This window comes from Canis lupus (genome assembly GCF_048164855.1).
Source record: "Canis lupus baileyi chromosome 16 unlocalized genomic scaffold, mCanLup2.hap1 SUPER_16_unloc_1, whole genome shotgun sequence".
NCBI classification, from domain to species: Eukaryota; Metazoa; Chordata; class Mammalia; order Carnivora; family Canidae; genus Canis; species Canis lupus.
This window is the reverse complement of record NW_027326424.1, coordinates 1,445,819-1,463,925: the sequence shown is the minus strand read 5'-3', so window position 1 is coordinate 1,463,925 and position 18,107 is coordinate 1,445,819. Positions and strand designations below refer to the sequence as shown.

At 42.1% G+C, this 18,107-nt stretch overlaps 3 protein-coding genes across 8 annotated transcripts in view; 1 reads left to right on the top strand and 2 right to left on the bottom strand.

Moving 5' to 3' along the window:
* LOC140629521 (intermembrane lipid transfer protein VPS13D-like) overlaps window positions 1-9,144 on the top strand; it is a 245,136-nt gene extending 235,992 nt beyond the window's left edge. For all 5 annotated transcript variants that reach the window (XM_072819044.1, XM_072819043.1, XM_072819041.1 and 2 more), the window contains one exon: window positions 9,109-9,144. In XM_072819044.1, coding sequence (XP_072675145.1) covers window positions 9,109-9,129 — 21 coding nt within the window. In that variant the 3' untranslated portion in view covers window positions 9,130-9,144. The remainder of the gene's footprint in view (window positions 1-9,108) is intronic.
* LOC140629530 (uncharacterized) lies at window positions 94-2,226 on the bottom strand. Its single transcript, XM_072819051.1, has 2 exons — window positions 1,699-2,226; window positions 94-227 (listed from the first exon to the last, which is right to left on the bottom strand). The coding sequence occupies exons 1-2, from the start codon at window positions 2,224-2,226 to the stop codon at window positions 147-149; spliced, it is 609 nt and encodes a 202-aa protein (XP_072675152.1). The 3' UTR covers window positions 94-146.
* The window catches only part of LOC140629522 (membrane-associated guanylate kinase, WW and PDZ domain-containing protein 2-like), a 125,604-nt gene continuing 109,913 nt past the window's right edge, over window positions 2,417-18,107 (bottom strand). The window contains exons 2-3 of one of the 2 annotated variants that reach the window (XM_072819048.1): window positions 7,720-7,935; window positions 2,417-3,618 (exon numbers count right to left, since the gene is read on the bottom strand). In XM_072819048.1, the coding sequence (XP_072675149.1) occupies window positions 3,527-3,618; window positions 7,720-7,935 (308 nt within the window). In that variant the 3' untranslated portion in view covers window positions 2,417-3,526. The remainder of the gene's footprint in view (window positions 3,619-7,719; window positions 7,936-18,107) is intronic. The other variant, XR_012027380.1, reaches the window with a different exon arrangement.

Sequence of the window (18,107 nt, the reverse complement as noted above, 5' to 3'; positions counted from 1 at the left end):
TCATGTGAATCAGACACTTCTGAGCTAATAGTTAAAAAAAAAAAAAAAAAAAAAAAAGGAAGAAAGAAGAAGAGGAAGAAAAACCCACCTCTCCCCACTCCCCAGCCTCCTCCAGCTTCTTGACTAATACCTCTGGGCAGTTCACTTCAGAATGGAGCAGATTCCTGAGTGCACAATGGCAAACTGGCAGACAAGTCCCCTGTCACAGAAAGCACAGGCGACGCTTTCTTTGTAAAAAAAAAAAAAAAAACAAAAACCCCCCCCACACACACAGGAAAATACAGAGGCTGGAACAAAAGACAGGGTCCCCGCACAGCGAGACGAGGCATCGCGCGCCCGTCTTGCGCGCGCCTCCGCCCGATCGTCGGAGCGGCCTCGGCATCCGCCGGCGACGACCCCGCGTCCTCCCCGGGCGGGCGGGCTCCGGCTCGGGGGGCAGAGGCCGCGCCGCGGGCAGCCTGGGGCGGGCGCCCCGGGGGTCGGGGCCATTTCAAACTTAGCATATTTGGTCTCAATTAGGTGGAAAATGGAGATAAGGCGGGCGCAGCCCGAGGTCTCGGGGCGCCGTGGCAGGCCGGGGAGCGCCGGCTCAGCAGGTCCCGGGCGCCCGGCCGAGCCCCGCAGCCCCGGGGCCGAGCCGCAGCCCCCCGCGCAGCCCCCCGCCCGGACCCCGGCCCCGGCCCCGGCCCCGGCCCGACCCGACCCGCGGCGCCGAACAAAAGCCCCAGCCTGGCGGGCGGCCCCGCGGGGGGCGCGGCAAGTTGGGGCTCGCTCACCTGGAGCCGGGCGCCCGCGAGGCCCGGGCCCGCTCGTCCCGCCGCACCTGGCCATGCTCCTCGCTCCGGCTCGCCGCGGACCACCTGTGCCGGCGCGCCCCGTCCTCCCGTCGGCGGCCCCGGGCGCGAGCAGAGCAGCCGCGGCCCGGCCTCCGCGCCCCCCGCACGCGCCCCGGGCTCTGCCTCGTCGAGCCGCGCGCAGCCACCGAACCGCCGCGGACGCTTTTGTTTTCCCTCCTCTCGCAGACGAGGCGCGCGGCGCTCGGCCCGCCCGCCGCAGCCCCCACCTGCAGCCTCCGCGCCGCCCGCCCCGCCGGGGGCCTGCCCATCGCCCCGCGCACCCCGCCCGCCGCGGGCGCCGGCCGCTCGCTCCGGGGCTCCCCCGCTCGGGAGGGGGCGGCCCTCGGCGCGGTCAGGTGACCCCCGGCGGGGCGCGGGGCGCGGGGGGCGCGGGTAGTACACGCGCGGGCACAGTCACGGCACCACGCGGCGAGGGCGCCCGAGCTCCTGCACGCGAAGGCACTCGGGGCCCCCTGTTCGCCCCGGAGAGAAGCTAACACAGGACCACGAGGTGTAATCAAAGTTCTCGGTGTGGATCCCGAGGCCGCTCACTTTCAGAACCGCCCGACTCAACAGTGGCGGCAGCGCTCCCTCCCGGGGTAACGGGCCCCGGGGCGGCCACGAGGGCGGAGGTTAGGGCGACGGGCCCCCCACCCCCACCCCCACCCCGGCGGAGGGTCTGTCCCGCGGGGGGCCGCCCGGAGGGGGGCCGAGGGGATGTCTCTGCGGAGATGTCAGTGCGAGAGCAGAAATTTCCGTGCAAACCCCAAGAGCTCCAGAAAGCGGCGCGGGGGGGGGGGGGGGGAGGCGGGGAGAGAGGAGCGCACCAAACCCCCTCCCTCGAAACGCAGGGAACACTTACCTGCCAGGTATGCGCCCCGACTGCCAGGTGGAAGGAAGCAAGCCCAGGACGCAGACGAGGTCGCGGGGGTGGGGGTCGTCTGAGCCCGGCTGATGCACACCAAGTAATCCACGTTAGGGGGTCCGGAGCTCCTCGCCCCATTCCCCGCACTTTCCACCCGAGGCCAGCCCCGGGCTGCGCGCTCCGGCCGCGCGGAGATGGCGGGAGCTCGCCGCGGGGGTTCCCAAGTGCCGCGTCCCGGAGCTCCAGGGCGCGCAGCCCCGACGCCGCGCCTCGCCTTTCTTTGCTGCGCAACGCCGGCGCGAGCCCGAGGTCCCCGCCGGCATCCCCTCTGCAGGCCCGGACAGCGCCCGGGGCAGCTCGGCCCGCGGCCCGGAGCTCGTAGGTGCGCGGGGCCGGGGAGGCGGAGGGAGAAGCGCGGAGCGGCGGGCGGGCGAGCGGGCGAGCGGGCGAGCAGCAGCCTCCTCCGGCCCCGGCAGCCCCGCGCGCGCCCGCGCCGCCTCCGCGCTCTGCCCGCCGCCGGGCCATTCGGCCCTTATATACCAGCCGGCCCGGGGGCGTGGCCGGGGCGTGGCCGAGGCGGGTGGGGGCGTGGTCTGGGCGTGGCCTGAGCGGGGCAGCCAGGGAGCCGCACTGCTTCCTGGGAACTGTAGTTCCCTCCACCCCATCCCAGCTAGTGCACAACAGCTGTCGGCATGGTTGCCGCTCGCCCTCAACAGCGGTGCCCCCTTGCGCCCTCCCTTCGCAGGGAAGGCTGGGATTCCCGCCTCGCTGTCAACTCCGTTAGATCTAGGCTGGTCCTTGATGCACAAGGTGGGGGACCTCAAGCCCCCTAAACGCCTCCCGCGATGACAAGCCTGGAGTCAGACAAACCGAGCTAGGTTGCAGTCCCAGCCTGCCATGAGCCGCCCGTGTGACCTTCAAGGAAGCGTGTGACCTGCGAGGCTGCAGAAACTGAAGTCTGATCAAGAGCATGGCAGCTCCTCAGATTCTTCATCTGAAGCAAAGGATATTAGAGTTTGCTTCATCTGAAGCAAAGGATATTAGAGTTTGCTTCCATCTGAAGCAAAGGATATTAGAGTTTGCTTCCACCGGACAGAGAGAGCACAAGCAGTATTAACCTCACGTTAGAGACAAAAGCAAAGCTGGGAACAGTTAGACAACTTGCTTAATGTCACAGAGCAAACAACGGAGTCTGGACTCGAACCGAGAGTTCTCTCAGAGACATCTCCACTTTCTCCACAGTTCCAGATGGTCTGTCTATAAATCCCCCTGCAGCAGGACTGAATCCTCTCACTCTTGTGCTAGCTGCACTAGGGTTCATTTCAGGAAGAGCGGGTGCTCTGCACAAGCTGGTATAAGAATGTGGCTGAGGGATGCCTGGGTGGCTCAGGGGTTGAGCATCTGCCTTGGGCTCAGGTTGTGATCCCCGAGTCCCAGGAATGTTGCATTTAAGATGCTACAGAAATGCTTAGGAGGGGCAGTCCAGTGGGCAGCAGTTAGAGATATGGCCCTGGGACATTAGAGGAAAGTGAAGGCTACGGGTAATCGACAGTATTTCAAGCTATGGGGCTGGATGTCAACTCTAACAAGATAAAGATGCCTAAATATAGGTGAGGTTAATGTCAAGGAAAGGTTTCCTGGGGATATGATTTTTAAGTATCAGTTTAAAGACAGATTTTCTAAGATGATGTAAAGCTGTATCATCTTTGCAAGCATTCGATCTAACACTGCAGCCACACATTCACTGAAGGACAAATATAACAGAATACAGTGTAATGAAATACACTGAGCTGAAAGACTGATTTTACCTTATGGAGGTCAGGAGTCATGCTGTCCTCAACATGGTTAACAGCCCAGCAAAGGTGATGGGGACAGGATGAGTTCGGGTGTTCCTGGGTCCAGATCTTAACACTGTTACTAAATAATTATTACCTTAGTTAAGTACCTTAAGCTAAGTTTCAGCATATTCTTTGATAAGTAAGCATACCATGGTTATGGGACAAGAAATAACGTATGGGCTAATAACGTCTAGCACATCTTATGCATTCATTAAAGGAGAGTTGCCATTATTTATTTTCATTGTTATTTTTGTGACTTTCAGTATTAACCAGGTTAAAGCTACATTTCTAAGGATAGAACAATACTGATTTCTATCATCAAAGTGACATATGTCAGAGAGAGAAACATTTCTGATCTGAGACACTGAAAGATCATCCCATGGCTTTTCTAGGTGATATGGGCTAACTCCATCTGTTTGATGTAATTCCAACCAAAAAAGGGAGCCTAACATTAATTATTCACTTAAAATACTTGACTATTCGTGGACAATGTTACAGGTCAGTAGAGCTTCATGTACACAAACTGTACATAAATATGGCCTGAAACTAAAAGGAATGTATAGTTCTAAGTTTAAGTCTAAAGGAGAAGCGATGAAGAAAACGAGTAGTAGAAGTAAATTGAGGACTCTTCTAAAACCTTTATTTACCTAGCGAGAATAATTCATTTCAGTAAAACATAAGGAGTTAAAGATTGGTAGGCTTTTTTTTTTTTTTTTAAGATTTTATTTATTCATAGAGACAGAGACACAGGCAGAGGAAGAAGCAGACTCCATACAGGAAGCCTGACATGGGACTCAATCCTGGATCTCCAAGATCACACCCCGGGCTTCATTAAACCTCTATGCCACCAGGGCTGCCCAAGATTGGTAGGCTTGATGCTTAAATGCATGCAGAATATTTTTTAAAAATACGATTTTTTTAATAACCACAGAGCCACATAAGTGGAGTTGTACATGATTTCCAGAAATGAAAGAAATAAGAAACTTGTAGTAGGTAGAAACTAATAATGCCACTTTTAAAGAGGTACAAGTAAAATAATGATCATGTACGTACATGTTGCTGAGAAATGTATTTATGCTTCTATTGGTGCTATTACACTCAGATAGCATAGCAGCTAAGAACATGCTTCTGGATCGATATTTCCTATAAATAAATCCCAGTTTCTGGGCAAATTACTTAACAGTAGTGTGCCTCAGTGTCCTATTCTATGAAATAGTACCTAACCCGTAAAATCTGTTAGGAGAAATAACTGAACTAGTACACATAATGAAGTTAAAGAGTTTCTAGAACATGGTTAGCATCCACAAGAGGTTAATTTTTACATTGTTTATTATCGGTATTATCAGCATTTTTATGTAATGGAATAAAAGTACCTCAGTAAGCTTTTCTCACTTTCTAAATGCACCTCATCGATTGTACTATTTATGCTCTGAATTGACATCTGATGTTAATTAGTATTATAGGCTCTTAGTTGATACAGGGCGGTAACTAAAATTTAAGCAAGAATTTTCTCAATATTGTTTAAAGTGTCTTACATCTGGTAAACATGTATGGGAAGAAAAAAGGCAGGATAAAGACCCTATGCTAGAAAAAAACGTGACAAAGTTCAAAAGATGAAGATCTGAGTGAATATGTATGGGAAGGAGGCAATGTGAACCCTAAAGTTTCTATTGGATATTCTAATAAAGGATGAAGGACCAATTTCTGGTTTGGGGCTGTTTTCTCCATCTTTGAACACTGGGCAAAGAGCCGCCTAATTTACATATGTCTCATCTCCCATAAGGGACAGAGAAGTCCAGCCAGGCTTACAGAGCCACTGCAAGCATCTGTTGGCATTTGTGGCATCTATTGACTATCCAGACATCCCAGAGTTGGCCTGGGTAGTTGTTCTCTACCGTCCTCAGGCTGAGAGGTCCAGGGACAGACATACTGTTAGGGCTGCTTAAGAAGAGTGCAAACCAATCCATGTACCTTGGGACCCCTCCTGCCTAGCCCAAACTCACAAACAAACCAAACCCAATTCCTTATGTCTAATATATGAATTGAAAGGAATGGTGCTTTCTACATTTACTATGACGCCCAATTAAATAAATTTCTAATTTACAAATAAATGTATGTCAAGAATACTTCATTTGATTTGCCTTATACAGAGTAGAAATGCAATAGAAACCAACGATTCAGGCCCAACCAAGGGCAAATATTTTATGTTTTTAGCTGTAAGGTATTAATCAGTAACAAACTCTGTAACTGCTTTTTGATCTCCAACTTTGTTTTTTTGTGATTACTGCTTCCACTTGGCTGAATCATTTTGCTTCTCATATCAAAGATAGCTAAGAAAACTATGTACTACCAACTTAATTCAAAATCCATTACATAATGAAAAATAAATATTTTGACAAAGATATTTCAGAATCAGAACAGAAAAGGTATCTAATTGCTTGAAAATTACCTATAGACCTATAAATTGCTTTCCTCTCATATACATTTACTTAGTTCTTCACCTTCTGAACCGCATCACATTTTTTTCCGGCACAGGGTCTTTAGTAAGCAAGTTACATTATGTACAATAGTGATCTTTAGCATTTATATACAGAAATTGGTGATTGGTAGGAACAGAGCATAAGTTTTTCACCATTGCATTTATGGAGGAGGCTGTCCTCCTCTGAGAAATCAAGATGAAATCACTTTTTAAGGTTTTACACACTGATTGGAATAGATTAGATTTTGGTCTCCCTATGTTTGAGGAAAAACATTTTTGTAATTAATAATAATATATTAAATAATAATAGTATATTTCCTACAACTATTTTGATGTCTCTATTTTTAATTATCATTGTACAGTTTCTATAGTGACGTAGTATTTTAATTTTCATGCTCTATTATTTTTATCAACATTTCATAAGCTTATTTCTTAACCTTCCTTATTCATAATTATGAATTATGTGGGGCAGCCCCCGTGGTGCAGCAGTTTAGCTCCACCTGCAGCCTGGGGTGTGATCCTGGAGACCCAGGGTCGAGTCCCACATCGGGCTCCCTGAATGGGGCCTGCTTCTCCGCCTCTCTCTCTCTCTCTCTCTCTGTCTCTACGAATAAATAAATAAAATCTTAAAAAAATAATATGTATGAGAAGTTCATGTGTTAACATTTTTTTCAAGAGCTTTTCAGTTCTTAGATTTTCAATGCCTACTAGTATGCTGTTATTAAAAAATAAATAACTAATAAAACTTTGGAAATTTACTCCAAGCTTAGAGGCTATAAGAATGCCATAGTTAGGGCAGCCTGGGTGGCTCAGCAGTTTAGCGCTGCCTTCAGCCCGGGGCGTGATCTTGGAGACCCGGGATCAAGTCCCACGTCGGGCTCCTTGCATGGAGCCTGTTTCTATCTCTGCCTCTCTCTCTCTCTCTCTCTCTCTCTTTCTGTGTGTCTCATGAATAAATAAATAAAATCTTTTTAAAAAGTATATAAAAAAAGAATGCCATAGTTTTGCTTTAACATTTAATCATAAGTAATGTAAGGAAAAAAAACTAATTTTATAATTATAATAAAATTTGGCACTCAGTTAGTAATAAGCACAAGAAAATAGCAAAGCCATACCCTTGTGCAAACACACTTTATATCTGCCTGCTCTTCTTTATATATGTGATATGATAGATCATAAATAAAAAAGATAACAAGCCTTTTCCTTGTTCAAGGGTAGGTGCCTTTACGAAGTCAATGTCTAAAGATGCTTTCTCCACATTGCCAGATTAGATAGTAAGGGTGGAGAGAAAAATATACAGACATGGTGTAGCTCTAGTCATTTTGAGTACAGTGTTCATTGAAGTTGTTAACTAAATCACATGAAACAACCTCTTTTTCCAGAACAGTGAGTATAGTAAGATTTCTAAGGATAGATTTTACCTAATTTTAATTAGCAAAGATCCCAGAATTTTATACAATCATATTCATGACTTGTAATATTTTCTAAAATGTAGAAATAGTTCATTAGATTTCTATTAATACTGTGTATATGAAACAAAAAACCGAGGAACATAAACTAATTGGTTTATATGTCGAAATTAAAACTAATAAAAGGGATACAAGAATTATGTCCTTTCCATTTGATATTAGAATCCTCTCTCTCTGAGGTTAACTATAATCAATCATACATATAAATATGTACATATGTTAAATGACTAACCTGGTGTTACTACTACTCCATTTCCATTGACCACAGGCCTCTCTTCCTCTTCTTCCTCGGGAGGCTCTATACTGGCTTTCTCCATGTTGCTCACTGATTTATTCCTCTTCCGTTTTCCTTCAGCACTTGGAGTGGCTCCCGGAAGTATCTGGTCTGTTACATTTAATAATAATGGTGCTGGTTCTGCTGGAGGCTTTGGCGTGCCATAGTAATTGTCTGCAAATGATACCAAAACTTCAGGGAGTTAGAGATTTCTCTTACTGTGTGTACAGTCTGTAAAAAATAGAAATTATATTGATAAATGTATATCCTGTTTCTTGCACATACGTGTATTTTACATGCATACAGATATATGGCTTTGTCTCCTTTCACATTTTTATATGCATCTTTATTTGTTGCTTTTACTATATTGGGCTTTAATGCTTAAATAAAGATACAGATTTATCTTCATTTTCACCTTTTGCCAAACCAAAATATAGTCTTATGTATTAGTCTCATATTGTTCAAAGCTATTTCAAAAATATTTTTAAAATTTGATATGCCTGATTATAACCTTTTTAAAAATAATTATGTCTGATTGAGGGTGCAGATAACTTTTTTTTTTAAAGATTTATTTATTATTTGAAAAAGAGAGAGAGAGAGTATGGGCAGGGGGAAGGGCAGAGGGAGAGGCAGAGAAACAGAGGCTGTACTGATCATGGAGCCAGATGGGCAAGTCTTGATCTCAGGAACTGAAGATCGTGACCTGAGCTGAAACCAAGAGTCAGATGCTTAACTGACTGAGCCTCTCAGAGGCAATTCGTAGTTTTTTTTTTTTAAAGCATATCTCACAACAGTCTGGAAAGGCAAAGTATATTGTGCTTTTTCTGTAGCTTTCAAAAGGCTTTGACTGTTTTCCTTGATGTCCACAGTGACCTGCCCAGAGGGGTATCACCAGGCCAGTTCAGTGGTTCTCATGGCTGCTGACTGTGGGCCTACTGCCCTAATCATAGCTCTCATGATCTGAGCTATGGAATATCTGTTCCTCCCATCAGTCTGTGAGACCTCTTAACAGGGGAGATGAATTCTTATTTCTCTCTGTAATAACAGCCTGACACATAGTAGCCACGGAATCAATGCTTACCAAGTGAGCATCTTTATATATTTAAGGAAATTATTTATAGTTTAAGATTTTGATTGGTAAAGAACATCGTGGTGTTTTGTAAAATCAGTGTTATACTTTTAGCATCAGCTTCAAGCCCACATTGGTGTTTTCATTTAATTGAATAATTTATGCACTCATTTGCTACTCATTCATTACAATCTTTATTTAGTACTGACTCTGCATCCAGGCACTCCAATATATGTTTGAGGGAAAATGATGACTGTAAAACAATCCTTGTCTTCCAGATGCTTAGCAGCGTGGTGTAGAAGACAGGCACTGCTGACATCAAGCAGATAAGCATTGTAACAGGAAATGGGACTAAGTACTGCAATCAAGAAGCAGTGGAGGAGGAAGCACGTCTCACTATCTGTTGAGGCCACTGAAGGCTGCTGGGAAAACAGTGTGTTGTGAAAGAAACAACCTATGATCTGGAAGTCATGGGTTCTGGACTTGGCTTTTCTACATGATTACAACTCAGGGAGTTACTTAACCTCACTGAGGGTAAATTTCTTCATCTATATATTGGGAATAGCAGGACTTGTTATACCTATGTTCTGGGTGGCAATAACCAAAACCTACTATAGTTTTGGTTTTTTAAAGGTTTTATTTATTTATTTATTTATTTATTTATTTATTTATTTATTTATTTATTTATTTATGAGAGACGGGGAAAGACAGGCAGAGACATAGACAGAGGGAGAAGCAGGCTCCTCATGGGCACCCCAATGCAGAACTCGATCCCAAGGCCCTGGGATCATGACCTGAGCCAAAGGCAGACACTCAACCACTGAGCCACCCAGGTGCCCTCCAAAATCTACTATAGTTAAGTTAAACATGAGAGAGAAATATGAGATGGTTAGTTAAGGGAAGAGGCTGAACAATCTTGGGGGAAATGGGCAGAAACAAAGGAGTCTGATCAAAACATGCAAGTTGCATCTGTTTGGCCTGGACTCTGAAAGCCCAGCTGATTCCACTGCCATGGGCAAAGGCTTCACCTGCCTTTCCTTTGGCTGGAGTGAGGCCCAATCTCTCCTCAGGAGCGCTGATTCATTCATTTCCAAGAAAACACTCGGGCAGGTTTGTCTCATTGGCTGAGTCTCAGTCATGGGAGAGCCTGTGAGCCGCCAAATTAGAGCTGGAGAATGGCTGCTCTCCTTTGGTTTCAGGAGAGGGAGGCAGAGCCGTACCTTCCATCCTCATCACAGGGCTTTCCCCCAAGAGGGGATGGTCTTGGGGCGCTGGGCCCACAGAAATGACCAATATCTACCTACTACACTTGTCCTCCTCCTTGGGTTACTATGAAGATGAAGAATGTAAGAGGAAGTGCTTTATAAAACTGTGAAATTGAAATGGTTTTAATGGCAGTGTAAACCTCATGTTGGCACTAAGTGAATATTCTGAAGGCTAGCTGTAACACTAATGCTATTGCTCATTTTCATGGCTATTCACAGTTGTAAGAGAAATGCAAGAGAAAAATATCATCATGTAAAGTGGTTCTTATACATGTAAAACTTTTATACAGTAGTCTGCAAAGTGGATGATACACATTTTGCTAAATGTTACTTTCTAATTTAATTTAGAGCATTTCGAATGAATCAGACTTTTTAAATGTACTTGCTGAATTCTGAGCAAACAAAAACTGCTAGTTACTTCTTAGAAGTCTATGAATTATTATTATATTTCAGCATCCCTAAGGGCTTGCACTATTCTCAGTGTACTGCTATGCTTTCTATGAAATCTCAATACTTAACTGCTTATCTAATAAACATAAAGTAAAACTAGTCAATAACCAACATGTCCCAATAAATAATATACTTGTTAGTAGTATTCTGAGAATCTTAATTCCTTTAAGTATATAGTATTGAGAAAAATGGATCACATGTCAGTGTTTTTTTCCCCCAACTTGTCTTTTATAGTTTAAATCTCCCTGAAGTAGAAACATAACCTTTTATTAATTAGAAATAAATTCAGGGATCCCTAGGTGGCGTAGCGGTTCGGCGCCTGCCTTTGGCCCAGGGCGCGATCCTGGAGACCCGGGATCGAATCCCACATCAGGCTCCCAGTGTATGGAGCCTGCTTCTCCCTCTGCCTATATCTCTGCCCCTCTCTCTCTCTCTCTCTCTCTCTCTCTGTGACTATCATAAATAAATAAAAATTAAAAAAAATAAATAAATTCATAGTTCAGGCTAAAAATAAGTATGAAGTAACAGATCCTGTGGAATTTATATTGCTAAATAATGTGATTATAAATTATATAATAATATTCTATTTCTACTATTTGATTTATGAAAATAAGACTTCAGATTAAATTCTAGATGTAAAACTGTATGAATCATTAGTTAAAATGTTAAGATTATCTTCATTAGCAATAATAAGAAAAATTTAGAAGAAACACAGAAATAACCCATATAGTTACTACACTTGAGGAATATAATTTACTAAGAACATGCTATTATACCAAATGCAATGCATAAAACCAGGCAACCAGAAATACCTAAACTAAGTTGAAGAATTAGCCAGGTAGTCAGTTAGCTAAGTCATTGAAGTGATTCCCTGATGTAAGTGTACAGAAACCCATATGCTAAGGGTAAAATGTGCCTTTTAGGTAACATATCAGCATGTTTTCAAAAGAAAATGAACACCAAAACACTTTCAAATATAATTTGAAAATAGTGTCCCATTAAGAATGAGATGCCTTTATGCACAGTGCCAACATTTAGCAAATCTAAAATCTCAAAATATCCTAACAAAATGGCATAACATTTAATGGCACAGATCATGCTGAAATAAACCTGTCTTTGAATCCCGTGTCCCCTAAACTGGCTACCTCATTATATCCTTAAATTTCTTCGGTTAAACTGGGAACATGGGGCTGTAAGATGATCAGGGACAAAGCAGCAACTGCAATGACTAGTATTATTACTACCATCACCACCACCACAATTTACTGAGCTGGGCACTGTAATAAACATTTTACCTAAGCACTCCTGGATCAAATGGGGGCTAGAATAACTTTTACCCTCAGTGCTGTTATAAGGATTAATGGTAACAAAGGGACATGTAATGCGATTGGTTCAGAACACGTCTCAATATATGATGGCTACCTTGGACATTTATTCATCAAAAAATGTATGAAATAATTCTGTCTCTGTAGTTAAAAGAAAATGGAGGCTCTAAAAATTAAACTGTTTGCCAATATTACAAATGAAGCAAGTGGAAAAACCTGTATGACTTAAGAACCTCATCTCTTCAAAATATTATGTTGCCTCCCAAGAGGGAAAAAAAGGGGGGCGGGGATAGAATTTGCAATCTGCCCAGAACTGACAGGAGAGAACTTCATTCAAAGCCACAACCAATGGAGGGGGCGGGCGGGGGGGGGGGGGAGAGGTGGTGTGGAGGGGGAGAGCTGGCTGGTTCATTTGCTAGAGAATGCGACTCTTGATCTTGGAGTGGTAAGTTCCACCCTACATTGGGTGTAGAGATTACTTTTTTATATATTTTATTTCATTATTTGTGAGACAGAGAGAGAGAGAGGCAGATACACAGGCAGAGGGAGAAGCAGGCTCCATGCAGGGAGCCCGACATAGGACTCGATCCCGGGTCTCCAGGATTAGGCCCTGGGCTGAAGGCAGCACTGAACCGCTGAGCCACCAGGCTGCCCTAGAGATTACTTAAGAATAAAAATCTTTTTAAAAAAGCCACAACTATTAAACACAAATCATTACTTTCTAAAGGGAAAGGTAATAATTGCTACCAAAAAATAAAGTTGGGACATTTTTGGTGACTTTTTTCCCACCCCCCTTCCAAAAATGTACATGTGTGCATGTGTCCAAGCATATGTGTGTTTTTTTCGGAAATGAAGTGGGATATAGGCTTTTCTAGTCTATTTTTCTCTGAATACATCTGCATTTGTAAAAAATGATGTAATCATTAGAAGTTTCATGTTAAATTTAATATAAGATTTTAGTTATTGAATATGATGGCAAAATCAAATGATACATAGAATTGCTCACTTATTTCTATTATAATTAGGATTATCTATACATTACGTATTCTTCTTTCTAATCAATGCTTGAGGGAAAAAAGACAATTATTTGAGGAACTTGATTTATTCCTCAGCTTTTTGAGCACTTAAAAGAATGATTTTTTTTCCCATAAACTTATAGTTCTAAAGAGTGAAACAGGGTGGATGCACCTATTTCTGATACCATAAACATGGAAAAGCTTTCTAGAAATATGAAAAAATAATACTCTATTAAAGTCAATAATTGGTTTTATAATAAAAAATTCATACATGCCCATTTATAATGGACAGTGTACTAATTTCTTGTAAAGGAAGAGAGGCAACATAATTACATTGTTATGAACTAAGCTTGCCTAGTGTGTCCCTGGAAAATCTAATCCATTACCCACTTTTATGCAGATCCATTCCTAAGTCATTCATAAGAGATGAAAATAGCTTTCTTTCTTTCTTTCTTTCTTTTTTTTTTTTTTTTTTTTTGAAAATAGCTTTCTAAATAACTTTTCGCATGGTATACTTGAAGACTACCACAGGAATTATTTCTCTTATCAGACTAAATAACCGTTTCAAATAGTCTTAATCTAAGTTTTCAAAATAATGTTTGGATCCATTTTCTGACCTTTCCCAGGTGTGTGTTTGTTTTTTCCACATTGATTTTAATGGCAGATTCAAGGGTGAAAAAGAATAGACTATTTCAATGAATTATAAACTCTTTTCTTTTCTGTACTGCTGGTTTTTATTGAAGGAGAATAGACACCAAAATAGTATTTTCTGAGGCATACCGTATTCTTTATGCCTGTAAGTTCTGATACTATGATAAAAAGTAGGAATGACACTGAAAACTAATATTAGGTACGAGGAAATGCAATACTCCAAAGTGGAATATCTTGAAATGCTTTTACTTATTTCCAACATGTTCTCCCTTTAAATAAGATCAATTTTCATGATGGGAACATGTGATTTGTTATTTAAGTGCATTTGGCTTTTTAAGTAGTATACTCAGATGCTGACTCTGTTGTTTCAGTCCTTTGGGTATATAATAACGTGTAGATTTTACATCAAATGGTCATAGTTCATTCCATTTTGCACCCAAGTGGAGCTGGATTTTAGAAAGATAATATTCTTGTCTTCAACATACCTCACAGATTAAAGTCTTGACCCTCATTTCTCCCCAATATTCTCAGTGCTTTTAGTCCCTTTTGGGTAACCAGAAAGAATCAATTTCAGATAATGGTTTAGTAGAAGAGAGATGATTGCTTACAGGGACTCTAAGGCATGCATACAACACAGCCCATCACTGGGATCCCTAGAGCTTGAGAATCTGTCCTTGTGCTGGAAACAGTGTATGGCAAAATTTAAGAGGTTGGGAATCTCATCATTTGTGTTATATAGTTTTATAAATGGAGCAAGTAGTTTGATACTTAGCCTCCTTAATGACACCTACAATATTTGACTCTGGCATCAGACAGAAAGAAAACATTCAGAGTTCGAGATCTACTCATAATTAATTAATTACGTTGGAAAATTTGCCAAATTGTAAATAAACATTTTCATCCACATCAACGATTCAGATTTTTATTATAGAAACACAGATCATGAAAAGATTCAAATTTTAAGATGTTTCATATATTACACAAGGGATATCAATGAGTTAAAATTAGTATCAAAACTCTTGTCAGCCAAGGCAAGAATCAGTCATATGGGCACAGAGTTAGTGTTTTAGAAATTCTGTAAATACAAAACAAAGTTGGTAAATGCAATCTAGACAATATTCTCCTCTTCTAAAATTGCATGTCCTAAAGTGCAATTCCTAAAATGCACGTCCTAAAATTCCCAAAGAAAACAAGACTCAGCGTCACACTTAAGAATGCTTCTGTCAGCTGGTTTTTGAAGTTATTTTGTAAGCAGCTTTAATATTTAACTTTGGTCTCCCCCCCAATTCTTTAAAGATGTATGTTTTATTGGGGTGGACCTCCCCTACTCCTCGAATTTTTACATTATAATTTTGCCTGTCACAGGATCTTCCTTATTTGTAGTAAATTATGAAAGTACCAGAAATACAAGTTTATTTTCTTTTTTAAAGATTTTCATTTATTTGAGAGAGAGACAGAGAGCAAGAGCAAGGGGAGAGATAGAGGAAGAGGGAGAAGCAGGCTCTCTAGTGAGCAGGGAGCCTGACATGAGAGGCTCAATCCCAGGACCCCAGGATCATGACCTGAGCCGAAGGCAGATGCTTAACTGACTGAGCCACCCAGGCACCCTGCAGAAATACAAGTTTATTGTCGAATAATTGTTGCATTAATAAAAGAAAAAAAAAAGAGGGAAGGATATGAGTCAAGAAAAGTTCAGAAAAGAAGTAGAAAGAAATGAAGAAAAAGGAGAAAAAGGAAGAGGAAAATAAAGAGAAGAATAGGTAGAAAATGAAGAAGAGGAAGAGGACTAGAACAAGGAGCAACAAGGACTAGATACATGTGATGTATCTTCCCATGAAGCTGTAGAGTTCTAAAACAATCCCTGAGATGACATTCTGGCCAAAGCCATGCATATATGGCCATCCGTCATCACATAATAGCTGATAACATAGAAGTTACACTGCCTAATATCGCAGGCTTTTGCTACATCTAGCCATTGATGGGAGTTGAAATGTGGCCAGTTTTGCTTTGAGATGTGCTGTAGTATAAAATCCATGCTAAATTTTGAAGACTTAGTATGCAAAAAAATAAAGCATCCCCGTAATCATTTTTATGTTAATTACATGTCAAAATGATAATGTTTAGATCGCATAATGCTGCAATTCCTAGCCTAGTTCTGAAAAAAGCAAGACTTAATAAGTAGTCAATTACTGATGGCAGATAATGACATCCATAACTAATAAGAGTGGGTGAAGAGGAGGGTGAGAATCAATCCAAAGGTCCAGGACAGTAAGAGACACATGACGAACAAGAGGCTCAGTCAGGAAAAGGGTTCGCTGCAGGGTGAGATTTTCATCAGCTAACCAAGCCAATGAGAGCTGAGTAATGGACAGAAGGACATCCAACTGTTCATCATTCATTCAGCAAATATTTAGAGGCCACCCACTATGTGTCAGGCATGTATTACCGCAAGGCACAATGGTGAACAAAACAAGCAAGTCCCCTCTGAAACATACCTTATACTGGAGAGACATAGTAATCAAAATAATCAAACAAATACAAAATTACAAGCTGTCAAGAGCTATAAAGATCTAGTAGTGGTATTTTTAAGAACTCTGAGAAGAGCTCAAATTAGGATAGTTAGGGGGAAAAAATGAATTATGATTGAACACCCAGTCCCCTTCCCCAATCTGAGCCAAAAATATTTCTGAATCAGCACAGATCTTTAAAGAAATGTATGTGGCTTTTCTAACAATAAGAAATAAAATTTCTCTATTATTCCCAAAACTTGTCCCAAGGACATCTCTGAAAATCAAATGGCTCAACTATATGCAAGCTGACTAATGTGTGTGTGTATTTTCTCCCAAAACAAACCAAGTTGCTTATAAAAATTAATTTCAAAATTTCTGCTACCTAGTCATCCAGATAAGTTCCTGCTTTCCTAATTTAACTCAAGACATAATCTACATTGTAAAATACTTTAATATTCCACAAACTCAAAGGCTATGTGGTATGAGATCTAAAGTTTGTTTTTTGATGATTTAAATGCATTCAAGATAGAGTTGATGGCAGGTTTAACATGATGACTGACCTTCTCCCACATTGGTACCACAACAGTATGGCCTCCGTTTCTAGACTGATTACTAGTGTGGGTAAGTCCTTCTTTCCTTCTGACAGCAGGGAAGGGGGTGGAGTCAGTGAGAGGACAGCTTTGCCAGGGCACTGATGTCTATGCTAAGATGAGAAAGGTGAGTAGCATCACTCAAGTGATGTCTCAGTAAATGTCTCCACTCAATAAAATCTCAAGCGGTACAGGCAGAAGAGCATTCCAGGCTGAAGAAATAAATCTCCAAAGCCTTGACTCTGGAGGAAGAATAGTTTTTAGGAGAACTAAAAGAGAACAGTATGGTTGGTGCCAAAAACAGAGTGAGCCCTGAAGTTAGAGATCAAAAAGCTTTGTTAAAGTCTTGGGTTAATTTTCAAAAAGTAAAGGGAAGCCATTGAAGGTTTTAAAAGACATTTGAATTTGTTTCTTAAATGGATTGCTAGGCTGCAGCATGTAGAATGGACTAGAACGGGCAAGAGGGAAAGTCTTCAAGTCAATGAGGGATTTATTGCAGGGGTTCACTGATTGTAATTGGCTACTGGGAGGTGATGAACATGGGGACAACAATAAGATTTGGTTAGTTTTCAGAGGAGGAAAACAAATGGAATAAAGTTTGGGTAGGAACTAATATTAGCCACTTGCTTGAAGGACTGTAAGCCTTTCCGTGATGACCTCCCTTTCTTTCTCCTTGAAAGAAATATTGGACAGAACTTCTAAATTTGCACCCAATACTCAGGATTTAAGAGATGCTGTGAATTGGCATAACCAAAGTGACATATAGACTTCTTTCTTAAAACATTACAGAATCCTCTAAGCCTTAATTTTCCTTCTTAAAAGTTTTTATAGATATTCAGGAACTGATTGGTGCCCCCATCAGAATTTGTTTCTACCTCTTGTTATAGCTGTTATCTTTATGGTAATTATTTATTTAATGTCTGGATAGCACTGAATTTTGGCTTCTTAAAAGAAGCTATTTATCATTTAGCTTTGTTTTCACAGCATCTAGAATAATACTGACATCTAGTCAATACTGAGTAAATGAATTCTCACACTGACAAAACACCCACATTCTGTAAAGAAAGATGCAATCCTTCTTGCTCTTTCTTGTTGTAGGATCTTGCAGGACATGCAAATTCTCAGGCCCTAGTCCTCCACCATCTAATCAGAATCTCTGCTGCCTGGGTCACTCCAGCTCATTCTGATGCACACTGAAGTCTGAAAACCCACTGTTTTTTTCCTCAAAATCCACTGCTTTTGTCTCAAGGTCAGGTAGACCAATCAAATGGGGTTTATTTTGAAAGTCAAGCTAGAATAAGAAGGATTCAAGTAGCCTATTTTAGAATCTCTTACCATTCTTTCTTCCAAATAATCTTTTTTTGCTTCAGGACAATGTAAGTGTTTTTGGTGTTGAAATTCTGGGGTGCTTGGATTGCTCAGTCAGTAGAGCATGCAACTCTTTTAAAAAAAATTTTATTTATTCATGAG

Excerpts from the sequence above, each read along its gene's own strand:
- LOC140629530 (XM_072819051.1), bottom strand. The coding sequence starts at position 2,226 with ATGGCCCGGCGGCGGGCAGAGCGCGGAGGCGGCGCGGGCGCGCGCGGG. Across the intron at positions 228-1,698 it reads TCGGGGCGCATACCTGGCAG|AAAGCGTCGCCTGTGCTTTC; the intron begins GTAAGTGTTCCC and ends TTTTTTACAAAG.